This window comes from Vidua chalybeata, chromosome Z, assembly GCF_026979565.1.
Source record: "Vidua chalybeata isolate OUT-0048 chromosome Z, bVidCha1 merged haplotype, whole genome shotgun sequence".
Taxonomy (NCBI): domain Eukaryota; kingdom Metazoa; phylum Chordata; class Aves; order Passeriformes; family Viduidae; genus Vidua; species Vidua chalybeata.
In genome coordinates this window covers 70,235,800-70,249,295 of record NC_071570.1, presented here as the reverse complement: position 1 = coordinate 70,249,295, position 13,496 = coordinate 70,235,800, and the positions used below count along the sequence as shown (strand labels likewise).

Here is a 13,496-nt window from a genome sequence, read left to right as displayed (position 1 = left end):
AAATAGCCAAGATGAATAAGTTAATCAAGCAATAAGATAAATTTTACTTGGGAAGTCATAGCTCTCTAAGTGCCATGTATTTCATGGAGGATAAAAGTTGATTAGCAGTTGCCTGTTTTCTTTGTATCAGTTAATTAAGTTGGCATTGAGTACAGCAATGTATATTGTACCAACTTAATGGTAACTATGGTTACTATGGTTACCACAACCAGATCATAGCCAAGTAAAAATAAATATGCCATGTATTTTTGTGACTCTGAAAGAAAAAATATTTACCTGTATGAAATGTGCTTTATATAGAAAATAATTTTGGGTTTTTTTTTTGTTTGTTTTTTTTGGTTTGGTTGGGGTTTTTGTTTGTTTGTTTGTTTGTTTGTTTGTTTTGGGGTTTTTTGTGGGGTTTTTTTTGTTTGGTTGGTTGTTTGGTTTTTGGGTTTTTTTTTTTTTTTTTTTTTTTTTTTTGTTTTTTTTTTTTTTGCATGAGAGGTGTCTCTGTCATCTTCCGTCTCACATGAGGTCTTTTCAGTCCTTGGGACTTTCTTCCTCTAGGCGTTTTCCTTATGGTTCTTTAGGTACAAAATACGTTAAACAATGAGATTTTATCTTCAAAATTTAAACAAAAAATACATAAATTTATGTGTTACCATTTCCAAACAGCTTGGGTTTTTTGAAACTTACAGTAGTATCGCTACTGGAGTGGTTTTCCACCACACTCCCAAATTAAGGTCAAAACATTATTTCAGAGAGAAGAGATCAAACCAGATTTTCTAAACTCTTAGAGGAAAAAAGGGTTGCTCAAGGGGTACAGTCTGTCTCCTTTTCATTTCCTTGAGGCATCTGGTTAGATTGGTTTCCTGTTGTGATCATGCCACCCTATCTTTCTGCGTTTTGTTGCAGTCCCATCCTTCATTCTCAAGAAATGTTGCCCAAGCCACTTATGCACAAAGGTTCAACAGTAAAATTATCACAGGAGATCTCAAGCAGCCTGAGGCAGATGAAGACAGTAAGGAAAAAACTAAATACACTAAGTGTGTTAAAATGCAGGTTGACCATGCTGAGAAGTGATACAGTATTCCACTGGGAAAACTTTTGAGGTTGGGCAGCTTTGCTTCTAAATTTCTCTAGGATTTATGAAAGATTAAATATTTACTTGTTCACATACCTTTCTGGGCACTGTGTTTTGTGAGCCCTTGCTATAAATATTAAAATATCTGTAGTGTAAAATATTTTCTAAATGAGCACTGACCAATCTCCCTTTTGCATCACTTCAGTACCATAGGGAAAGGATTTGCTTGCTCTATAGGTCTATTACCTGGATGTACTGTATGGGAATTTAGTCAGGGAATAAAGATTGACAGCAATAAGATGACAGCAGGGAAGTTCAGGGCTATGCCCTCTGTTTATGTTTTCACTTTAATTTCAAGGGAACTTCAATGAAAACCAGGAATGTACTTAAGTGCATGACTGTAAATGGAGTTGGCTGAGATTCCTGGTAGAATGCCAGTTTTTGTAAAGATCTGTCTGTCTTGCTTTGCTATTTCCTGGTGACACTGAAATGTAGCTGTTATGAGAGGTCTTGATTATAAAGAAATTAAAAATGATGCCATACTGCCTGTCAGCTGGATGTGTAAAAGCCTGAGCAGAATTAGAGTTTTTACCAGGAAACCAGCACAAACTGGAGTTTTGGACTGATACATCCATGGTAGCCTTTTTTTGCTACAAGATGAACTACAGTGCTCAATGCATGATTTATGTCAGGATATGATGAACAAACATTAATTTAGTCATCAAACCCTTACAATTTCATAACAGAAATAAATGAATGGCATAAAAAGTTGTCTCACTCAGTGAGACTTCCATTTGAGGCATAAGCAATATGTATTGTGAGCTATGATTCCTCTGCTGGGTGAGCAAGGTAGCGAAGCAGTGATTTCTTCCACTGCTGTGCATGGTTGCAGCAGCTAAACACCTTTTGACACATGGAAATGGAAATAGGTGTGTACTGCCTCTCTGCACATGGCAGATTAGCTAAACTGCAGGATTCAGTAATTTGCATGGCAGACAACCACCAACCTCATCAGTGCAGGGGCTAAACATGCACAGTTAGTATCATGGGCAAAATGATGGAGCTTTTTTCTCATGGCAGCAAGATTTGCTCTGGAGAATAAAATTCTGTTGCCCTAATTTAAGTTTTTATAGGCATGCATTTGTAAAGAAAGAGCTTTTTCTATGTATAAGCAATATTTAAGCTATACTGCAGGGAGTGTTACAAACATATAACTTAAGGGTTCTATTTGTAAATATAATAATATATTAAAATCAGATGGCAGTGTATTGTCTATATTCAACAGTATTTTACAATTTTCAAGTGTTTGTCTAATTGCATGCTAATTTTAAAGTTCTTTACCACAAATCACTTTAAATGAAATATCAAAAAAAATTTGGTGACTGTTAAAACTTTGGTGAATTCAGATGTTTATAATTGGATGATTTTCAACTTTCTCTTTTGTTTCTAATTGAATAGAACAACATAAATAAAAGACAGAAAAGACTTTTTAGGTTTTTAGGTTGTCTATTTTTGGTTTATCTTGTAGAATATTTTCTTCTCTCTCCAGAGCTTTGTCCACTCATATTTTAAATAACTCAGGCAAATGAGAGTAACTTTGTAACGCCAACAACAGCAGAAGATTATTTCAAAATCCACTAAGTTGATCTGTTACACTGTATTTTTAACACCTGAATGTATTGGTTTCTTTGCTAATTTTATTTTTATTACATCTGCTTATTGCAGTTTTAACTCTCATAAACTTCTGAAGTTTTTTTATAAATTAGGCTCCCCAGGAGGCAGTAGATAACTGTCAAAGCCACTTTAATGGCCTTTGGCTATATAATAAATTAAAAGATAATACAGTATGTTCTTTTGTATAATTTATGTTTTATATAGGTATTAATAGATAAATATTAATTATATATGTATATTACATAACATATAGATATAAAAATAAAAATATAATGGAAAGTTTTGTAAGAAGACTGTTTCTTGGTAATCCTTGGTTGACCAAGTGATTTCTCCTCTATCTAAAACCCTTAGAGAGATTGGAAATATTTAATTCTAATTTTTGCACATTTAAGTGCTTTTGACATGAAAGAAAGAAAGAAAGAAAGAAAAGAAAGAAAGAAAGAAAGAAAGAAAGAAAGAAAGAAAGAAAGAAAGAAAGAAAGAAAGAAAGAAAGAAAGAAAGAAAGAAGAAAGAAAGAAAGAAAGAAAGAAAGAAAGAAAGAAAGAAAGAAAGAAAGAAAGAAAGAAAGAAAGAAAGAAAGAAAGAAAGAAAGAAAGAAAGAAATGCAAAAATTATTTTTGCATGAATTCATATATGTCTGTACTGCACTGGTAAGGATGATATCAATCATAATTAATTTTTAAAAGCTTTTTTGTCCAGGCTTCACTGAAGGCTGACCAAATGCAGTGCCTGTTACATTTGCATTTTAGGTAATAACAGGAAGAAAACAGAAACACAATTAAGCCTTACAGAGGTTTATTTTCAGTTAAATTGAAATAGGATTTATTGATTAATGAAGCACTCTACAGTGTAGTAGGTTCATGTCATTAAAAATATTTTTAGTTGGACATAATTGTGTTCAATACACCAGATTTCCAAAAAGTTGTATTTGGTAATATTATGCAAAACCTGGGGTATTTTTTTTCCAGACATAAAAATTACTTCAAATTAAATTAAGAGTAGCCCAAATATCAATTGCTTATAGCAAAGATATTTTTATTTTTTCTCTTGTAGCAACCTTAGACTTGATGCCAACACCCACACAGCAGTCACTGGGTTCAGAACAGAGACCTTCCCTCTGACAGACATTTCTGTCTGTAGCAGCAGATGCATTTACATGTGTCAGTTTAATTTAATCAGTTTAAAATAAAGTGAGGTTAAATTACAATTTGCTCTTAGTGGTAGTGCACTATGGGCAGAATTTGTCTGGTTTTCTCAGTTATTCCAGCTGATCATCCAGAAGATGTTTCCCTTTTCTACAAACCTGGTCCTTTCAGCTTCAATAGCCAAGTACCATTACAACCGAAAAAACAGTTTTGCTTGATACCGCTCAAGGCTGTAGGGGTGATTTTCCAATTCCAGTTGGAGTCATTACACTTTATCTTCTGCAGAGTAGGAGCTGTACATCAGTTGATTTCCATTCCACAAACCTAGCACTGGAAAAAGAAATATGGTATGTTGCTTTTGCCAAAATAAATGGGACTATAAAAAGGAGAAAAAATAATTGGATGCCTTTTTAAATATTCAAAAAAAAGAGAGTTTCATATGTCAAAGCCAACATCTTCTAACTACTCGGAGTGGTTTTGTGTATCCTTCTCTACTTAATTTCAGTGTGTCAGGTTCTTCCCTTTGATCGCTGACCATGTTTTTAAGCCCGGCTGTCATTAGTGTTGAAACACACTTTTGATTATTCACTGCTGATTGTGCTACAAGTTCTCAAGTCACAGAATTCAAACTTAGTTTTGTAAGCATTTTGCTGCATGTTTCTTTGTTAAATTACTGCTCAGCTTTTGAAGAATAGCAGTGTATTCTGATTATTGTGGGCAAATGCACAGAGGAAGAAAAGCTGTTGAGCAATGCAAACATTTTCTTAGCTGAAACTTGTGGCTTAAAGTGTTTTGCTCGTACAAGCGGGAGACGTGTATGTACACAGTAAAAGAACTTGAGGATGAAATAGCCAGGCTCCTAGCTTCACTGTGTAATTCTTCACTTAAACCTGCCTGACTACCACAGGATTGCCGTGCAGAAGTAATTAAAAAAAAATGTTTCAGGGAAGATCAGAAAAATATTAACTGATAAATCTGGCGTCTGTATAAGGCGAGTTAGTTACTATATGGAAAGTTAGTGAACATGTGAATAAATGCAACATATCCAGGAAGAATTTACACAGCTTTTGTTAAGAGAGGTTGTACTTCAGTACTTTGGAGAAGTCAAGAAGCAATAAAGGAGACCTGGTTGATACAGTCTGTTGGGATTTCCAGGAAGCATTTCCCAGAAGGGAAGGTGATTTTTGAAAGAGGAAAGAATCCTGAACTGCAGGATTCCATGCCACAGGATGTTATAGATGTTATGTCTGTGGGCTACAAGACTGATCAAATGAACTCACGAGAGTACAGAGGCATAAAGTTTAGAAAAACCCTGGCCACGTTTTTCATGTGAAGAAAGTGTTCTGGAAAACTATTGTTACATTTTCACTGGTTCTCATGGCCTTTCTTTATCTCCCACTGCTGAATGCTGATAGAAACTTCATAGTGTGTCTATTCTCTAACCCAGAGTGTTCTTGTACAGGTGCAGTTCCACACATGGAAATTTCCAGAAAATATGGTCACTGGAGTTTTCAAATGGCATAACTTGGTGTTTGATAGATGAACTGTAGTATATGACTTCAGTATAACGTTGTATGCTCTTGTCAAAATACTTGGTTTTCCAGAGAGATGTCTGCTAATCTGGGGACAGATTTTGTCAGTGTGTTCTGATGGTCTTGTGGCACTTCCATGAAAGTATTCTCTGTTGATTTTCTTCTCTTTGTCAGTTTCACAAGAAGCACTGAAAATAGAAAAACAGTGGCAAAATATTCAAATGAACTTATATTATTCTAGTGTAGAATAAATAGGCTTTCAGTATTTTTGCACTACTTCAAGTCTACAACATTTTATGTGGAGGTACAATAATGCATAATTACTATAGTTTTTCCTGTTGAAAAATATATTCAGAAAATTTCTTATTATCCATATCTTTTATTATAGTGATATTTTCAAAGGTGTCTAAAAAAAGTACAAAGTTTATTTTCTGCTATATATATATATATATAGTTTGCAAAATTAGGACTTCTTTTCAAGAGATGTATAGGAAAGAGACCAGGAAATTTTTATTGTCCTACAAATATCAATGAAACCATAAAGAAACTATATAGGTGCTTTTATTGTACATTCAATATGTCAGTAACAAAATTCAGTTAATATTTTGGAAAACTGCAAGAAAGAAATTATGCACTTCTGAAAACCCCTTCCACAACTTCTGAGAATGTTTCTGGCATCTTTTGGCTTATTTTGTTTGATAATCAAGTCCAGCTAGATATTTATAAATAATCCAGATACCCTCACTGCTGTACACCAGCAATACAGTTCTTTCAAGAACCACTGGAAGGTGAGGTGGGTTCTTTTTCTCTTCCTCTAGATCTCATTTACATGCTGATTAGCTAAGATCAATATCAATCGATTAGCTAAGATCGATTGTATATCAAGAGCTACCAGGTCTTTGTAATTCCTCTTTTATTTTTCTTTTTCCTGACATTTGGGAATATAGCATGAACAGAACAGCCCCATAGCTGCTGAAAAATCATCTCTTTAAAGATACACACATTACTTGGAATAAGTCATTCCTTCATCTTCCTTTTCAACAGCTGCCTTATAACTGGAGTTAAAAACTGTGTGAACATCCTACCCCGTGATTATATGCAGGTGGCTGACTTCTACACCAGAAACCTTGGCCTTTTTTCTTAGACTGAGATTTTAGCTGCTAAAATTTCTGTTAATAAATCCCAGCTTGAATTCCTGAGTCCATATTTCTGAAAAGTGCTATAGTCCATGGCAACCAGGGTGCCAGTGATTTTTATAATCTGTGTCATTGTCATATCATGACAAAACCTTCCCAGCCAGTTCAGATCCCTTGTCTTTCTCCTACATAGCTTTTTTTAGCCCATTCAGAAGTTCCAGGTCCTCTTTCTTTTCCTTCAATAAAGGTTCAAATTTTTCTTTTAATTCCTTATGATATTTTTAACTCTTCCTTTATTTTTTACTGGAAAAGTGTTCGTGAACAAAAAGTGAAAGTCAGACACACCATTGTTATTACATCACCAACATGAACAATAAGAAAAAATGCAATTTTAGAATATAATTATAGAATGTATGGCATGAGATTTCCTGCAGGGTTTTCTAAAACGATGTTTTATTGACTAACAAAATGTCCTGTTAATCTCAGTGCTGTCTATGCAGTATTATTTTCCTGGAAAAAAAGTGTTACTAGGATAAAGTCTGTTATTTTCTCTGAAAAATGCAATAGAATTGGTTTTATTTTGCACTTACTTCAATTTTATTAATTGATCCTTCTTCTGAAAAAAGTAATAAAAATAATTTTTATAGGTTATGTCTGCTAATTGGTCTATTTATCTTGATTGGTAGAAAAATATATAGGAAAATATGTTTATCTGTGTGTTTGTGTGTGTTTGGACATGTATGTACTTCCAATTTGAAGAGACAGCTTTCACATTCTTGAGAATTATGAAATATAATGTCATTTACAAAGTGCATGAAAACTGCTTTTCAAAACTCAATTTCAGCATTATTCACTGTGTGCATGGAGCTGAGGTTGCCATCTGCAGAGCTGTGTATTTCATGCCTTTCATGTATTTCCAGCTCTGATAGCCATTGGGAGGTACAGCATGACCATAGAGACGGTGGATGTTGGATGGTGCAAAGAGATCACAGACCGTGGAGCCACCCAGATCGCTCAGCGCAGCAAATCCCTCCGATACTTGGGACTGATGAGATGTGATCAGGTAAGGAGCCTTTGCCTGAGCTAGTGCCTGATTCTGAGTGTGATAGTGTTCCTGTGTGTGTGAGGGAGGCAGCAGGATTTATGTTCTTCTGAACAAAAAAGTTCAGTATTCACTACTGTAGCAACTGTTCTGGTGTGCCGTGTTCACATAGGCAGCTCAAAAGACACACAGAGGATTAGAAGGAGCATTATAAGTGTTTGCTGATGTAGATTTTCAAAATACACCTGTAGGTTACACTCACAGCCTGAGGTGCTCACAAAAGTTTTTTGTAAAATCTACCCTCTGACAGTTTTTGAATATTTTTGTCTGAAAGTGGTTGGCATGTCATGTCATAACTGTGACAGACTACTTTTTTTCTTAAAAAGAAAGGAAAAAAAATCTTCAGTGTTACTTCAAGACTGATTTAGCATAATGCTAAAAAGAGAAAAAAATACTGAGTTTCTTACTATGTAGCTTTATACTTGGAGAATAGTAAGAATGTCTATAAGTTTTAGCACTTTATCGTTAGAAGATAAAAGGAGAAGGCATTCCATCTGCACTTCACCATGTATATAGCCTTCAGAAATTGTGTTCCTGTTTAGAAGAGAGATCAAGAGACCTGGGAACACAGTAGAAATAGCTAAAGAAAAATCATCAGAGATCCAGAATGTCTGACCTTGAGTCTTCACATAACCCTGCAGGAATTGTTTATTTTCCAGCCATCATCAACAAAATGTCTGACTTGTGATGCCCATCATAAGCATCTCTCAGGCTTGTGGATTTCTGATTGGATGCACTCTATGGAAAACAGGTTTTAGTCTAACAAACTTCATGCTCCAAACCATTACCTTGCATCCTTCGCAGTGCACTGTAGAAGACAGTGACAAAATACAGTATTTCAAATGGCAAGGAATAATAATGTTCAGGTCAGTGGTAAAATTAGAAATTGCATTTTGCAAAGCCAGCCTTAGGCAATTTCTAGTTTGCAAGGAGGTTGAGCACTTTGGAAGAATTGCTCTGTCTATCAAAGCTGAGTTCACTCTGATCTCCTAAACATTAGTGTTTTATAAAAGCCAACAGACAAAAAGAGTGTGTGAATCTCTTTGATGGATTGTGCTAAGATTATGCACTTAGAGAATGTTAAAAGGGTAACTTGACCTTGGGAATTAGATCTGACCCAGAATCATCTAACCACTTCTGCACATGTATTTATTTTGTGAATTTAGCTAATACTGAACAATCAACAAGGATCTAATAAGTGCAATAATTTTATCCTGTCTTTAACTGCTATAGAAAATCAATGATCTTGATGTTGAAAACAAGCTTTACTGCCTCATAAGTTAAGCTATATGTCGTTTTTGTAGACATGTACTACAGTCTGTATTCCTCTAATTGCTGGTAAATGCTTTTCTAGTTCTTTAGAGGAGTATACAACATCTTTTGTGTTATGGAAGTCAACTGCTAAAAGGAAAAAAAAATAATACTTAAGAAAGCTTCAGGGAAGATAGAAAAGCATTGTTGACTGTGTGTCTGTGAGTGTGTGTTTGCACATCTGCAAGTATTCAAAGTATGGTAGCTAAAAGATGTTAAGAAATTCGTAAACACTGTTACAGCAAACAGTGTAGTAGTGGGACTACCACTGGGAATTATTTTCTTGTTTGCAAAGCCTTGATGGGAAGAATAGCTCCACAGACAGAATGAAGTAAGTATCCTTGACTTAAGGGATTTTTGGCAGCTAGAAGATGCCAACTCCCTTTTTCCACTGCAAACGAACAGAGAAATTACTGAACAAAATTGTGTTCTCAACTGTCTCTCCCCAGTATCATGCAGAACTAATTTTTTCCAGTGGCTGCTCTATTAAATTAAAAATGTCAGTGTCCAGCACATCATTAAAGAGAATTCTTGGGTGGTGCAGAAGGGTTTATTTACACTCCCAGTTGGCCAAAATTCTTGTCTTTGTACTGTTGTCAGCTTGCAGTGAAGAGGTTTGAAGATTTGTCCCATCTAACCAAGCTTCCTTTTCTGAGGTACTGACTGCTATGCTCATGCCAGGTAGCTTTTATGCCTTTCTAAGAATTCCCAGGCATTTGGAAGGGAAGTACTTAAACACAGTTACATAAGGAACATATGTAAGTAGACTTCAAATGGGTACCACTAAAACACTCTTTATGAGCCAGGCTTTTTGGAATTTCTTTGATACGCACTTGACATAAATTAGAGGCGTCAAGGGTCCTCCCCAGAAAGATCAAGAGAGGCTGTGAGCCTGGGTAAAGGCAGTCTCTGTTTTATGCCATTGATTATCCAAGTGCCTCCAGGCAATGTGTTTCAGTAGATGCAAAGCATTATTGATCCACACCATGAAAATAATCAAATTATTCATTTTTCATCAAACTGCTGTTGCCGTGACCTTTCTTTTTATCATTTTTCCTACCATCTAACATGCACACCACAGGAGCAATATGGTCTTTGCCTTAAAATAGATGACATTATATTGAGAAATATCATTAAAAAATCCTGACTTTACTATGAGGTCATCATAATGAGAGCATATATTTCAGTTGAAACTTTTCTGTATCAGATAAGATACATCTGAGAGACTATCATCCAGACCTCCTGAAGTGGGAAAGTAATCTAAAGTAGACTTTAAATGTTTTTAAATACCTATGTTCTGGACAACAGAATTCCCCACTTGTCTGCATACCAACATGAAGAGGTACTTGAAGCAGCTAGGCCCCTTCTCCCTTCTGATCTCTCTGTATCAACTGTACAAATAAATTTTTGTGTACATCTGTACGTCTGTACAGGCACCAGGCAGCACTCAGGACTTCACAAGTCATGTGTTCCATAGAAAGAAAATGTTGCCATTCCGCATCTCCATTTCTTTTGAAAGCAGTAACAGCTAAAATCAGTAGTTATTTGAGGCCGAAGCAAGACATTTTAGAGGTTTGTCATTGGAAAAGGCACGAAAGAGAAGGCATTTCTATTTTGCATTCTGGCGTTCCTGCCTGTGTTTGCGCGGTGCCGTGCTTCCAGGGGCAGTGAGCCAGGCTTTGTTCCTTCTTGTCACCTCTTCACAGTGCTCTGGGAGCAGGGTGCAACCACAAACTCCCCATTCCTCTGCACAGAGGACTGCTGTGCTGCTGGGGGCTGCAGCCCAAGGTTGTTTTTTAGGACTTGGCTGTGTGGGAGTACTTGGCGGGTTGGTGCTGCTTGAGAGCACAGCAGCTCTTGGTTTGTCACGCCAGAAAACACCAAGAAAAGTGTAACAAGGGGTTATATTAAATTCACTTCAGGTTAGTTCCCCACAGCAGAATGAGAACATGACTGTCCGTTCTTCCAACCAAATTTTAATTGTAACTCTGTATTTTTTATCACAGCTTAGGAAAGGGGATATTTTAAATATAATTGAACCTTTCCTTTAATTACTTTAAGTACCTCGAGAAAGGTGTGGATAGTTACAGGATGTTTTCTTTCCTCCCTCAAACACTGACATCAGAATTCCTAAGAGCTTTTCTTGCATCCTAAGGGCATAAAATGATGCCTGCTTCAAAATAACAGATTTAAATGCACATTTCAAGCTTTTCTTTCTGAACACAGTGTACTGTACATTCCTATCATTAAACTGACCTAAATCCTATTTACTTCTTCTAGTTAATAAATTAATTATTTTGGTATATTTTGTATTTCATATTTTAAAAAATGGAGTAAAAGGGTGCTGTTCTCTATACTATTTATTTCTATTTATACCATTTGAAAGATGTCTTTATAGCACTTCTTTCTTGTGCTCTCACAAGAAGTGAAACAGTTTTAAATAGTGGCAGCTTGAAATCTTTACCCTTGGGGAAAATGGCTGGATATCAACTAGGAAATAGGGACTAAAATTTTTTTTTTTTTTTTTTTTTTTTTTTCTTTTTTTTTCTTTTTTTTCTGGGTGATAGCTTGACTGGTTGAACAATATGTCACAATAATCTTCCTGCAACTTTTCTCACGCACAATTTTCATATTTCAAGATCCTTTTCCTATAACTATGGTGCAATTTGTAGCGGTTATCAACAGTGCTCCCACGTAAATGCAGGAGACATTTCTTGGGAAAATAGGCAGAAAAATGACACTGAAAAACAGAGGCCACAAAATTCCATATTCACCACTATGTGTGAATGAAATTAAATGAAGAGAGTCCAACAAGGTTGGCTGTGAAAGGATACACAACTTAGTTAATAAATCATGTTTGCCTTTATTCCTTGGTTTTCTTTTTCCTTGCTTTTTTTCTTTCCATTTTTTGAGATGAATTTCTCAGAAAAGACATGGTTGCTTTTCATGAAAATAATTCTGAAAACCTGTAGCTTATTCCAGATTACTTTCTCAGATAAATTGTAGCATATATTTCCTATTCTAGTTTTGCTGAGATATTAGAGCACAGAAGTTGATGGTCAGTACAACTGACAAAATGATAAACTATTTTATGTTCCCAGAAGAAGGAAGATAGATGATCCCTAAAAATAAAAAATAGTCAGTTAAGAAATCATTTGCATCTTAAGTAAGAATAAGATTTTTAGACAATATGTGGAATTTTAATATAATTTATCACTTTGTCCTTCTACAAAACCTGCTTTACAAATACTTGTAAATACATATTCATTGAAGACACAAATCATTAGTGGAGTTATCATTAGTGGAGTTCGGAATGCAGCTCCTGTTGTTTAAGAGAAATATTTTTATCCATCACTCACAAGCTTTTAATTTACACAGCTAGTCTGCAACTGAAGATAAATGAAAAAGCATTAGCTCTTTTATATATCCTAGGTTCTAGAGATACATCTTTCAATTTCCAATATACTTTTGAGCTAAACTGTTCTTAATCAATGGCAGAAGACTGAGAATACAGAACCATGTCTTGTTTTAATGTAATTATCACAGCAATTTGCCTTCCACTTTCAGAAGATGCTATCATTAGCCTGATCAGAAAACCTGCCAAATTGCTACCATTTCTTCTTTTATATTACAAGGGGTTCACTTTGAGATTTGAAATTATGGTTTTGTGATTTGAAGAGGAATGAAAATATCCAATCCTTCTCTTTAAGAAAAATTCTGTAGCCCTTTTTTTCTCTTAAATTGCTATAATTTGTTCAAGTATGTTGCTGCATATTAAAAAGGAATTACTGTATTTTTTTAAGTTTTATATGTATAATGTAGGAGCTGCAATTTATACATCTCTCTATGAATAATGAAGATTTCAGATTCATGAGATCTGTGAATCTCATTAGAAGGAAACCACAGCTATCCCACAACAAAAGAAGAATAGCATTTATTTCACTTCAGTTTTCAATACAATTTTAAAAGTCTGAACAATACTACTTTTGGCTTTTTCCCCCTAGCTGACTAGGGTAACAGATCCATTATGTGTGTAAACGAAAGTATCTGCTAAAACACACACAAAAAGAAAGGGTTTTTATACAAGCTAAAGATTTTGCTCTTCTAGTTTAACTGTTTCTTTGCTAAAAGATTTTTATTCTCTAAGCTGATACCTCTGCAGCAGTACCATGTCACTGGGCTGAAGATAGAATTTTCCAGAATTAATGAAATTGTCCTTGCTTCTAAAAAGCACCCACCTGACCATGTCATTCTCTAAGAGAAAGATGGACCCTCAGGTGATGATCAACAGTTCAAAATCATGATAAGGCCAACTATTAAGGAAGAATGCAATGTAAACTGATCAGCATTTTTATGAATAAAAAAAATTAAAAGGGAGAAATTTATTGCTCCCTGGAACTTCCAGTTATTTTTGCCAGCTGGCAACTTATGAGAAACACTTCTCTGTTAGTTTTATATGCCATCATTTTGACAGGTATTACAGTAATGTGCTCAAATTATTGTTAATGTAGACAAGTAGGAAGGAAAAT

The 13,496-nt window shown here is 35.1% G+C and overlaps 1 protein-coding gene across 2 annotated transcripts in view; it reads left to right on the top strand.

The window, feature by feature from the left end:
• FBXL17 (F-box and leucine rich repeat protein 17) overlaps positions 1-13,496 on the top strand; it is a 289,124-nt gene that overhangs the window by 263,823 nt on the left and 11,805 nt on the right. The window contains exon 8 of one of the 2 annotated variants that reach the window (XM_053931275.1): positions 7,475-7,617. In XM_053931275.1, the coding sequence (XP_053787250.1) occupies positions 7,475-7,617 (143 nt within the window). Of the gene's footprint in view, positions 1-897; positions 1,077-7,474; positions 7,618-13,496 lie in introns of those variants that run through there. The other variant, XM_053931276.1, reaches the window with a different exon arrangement.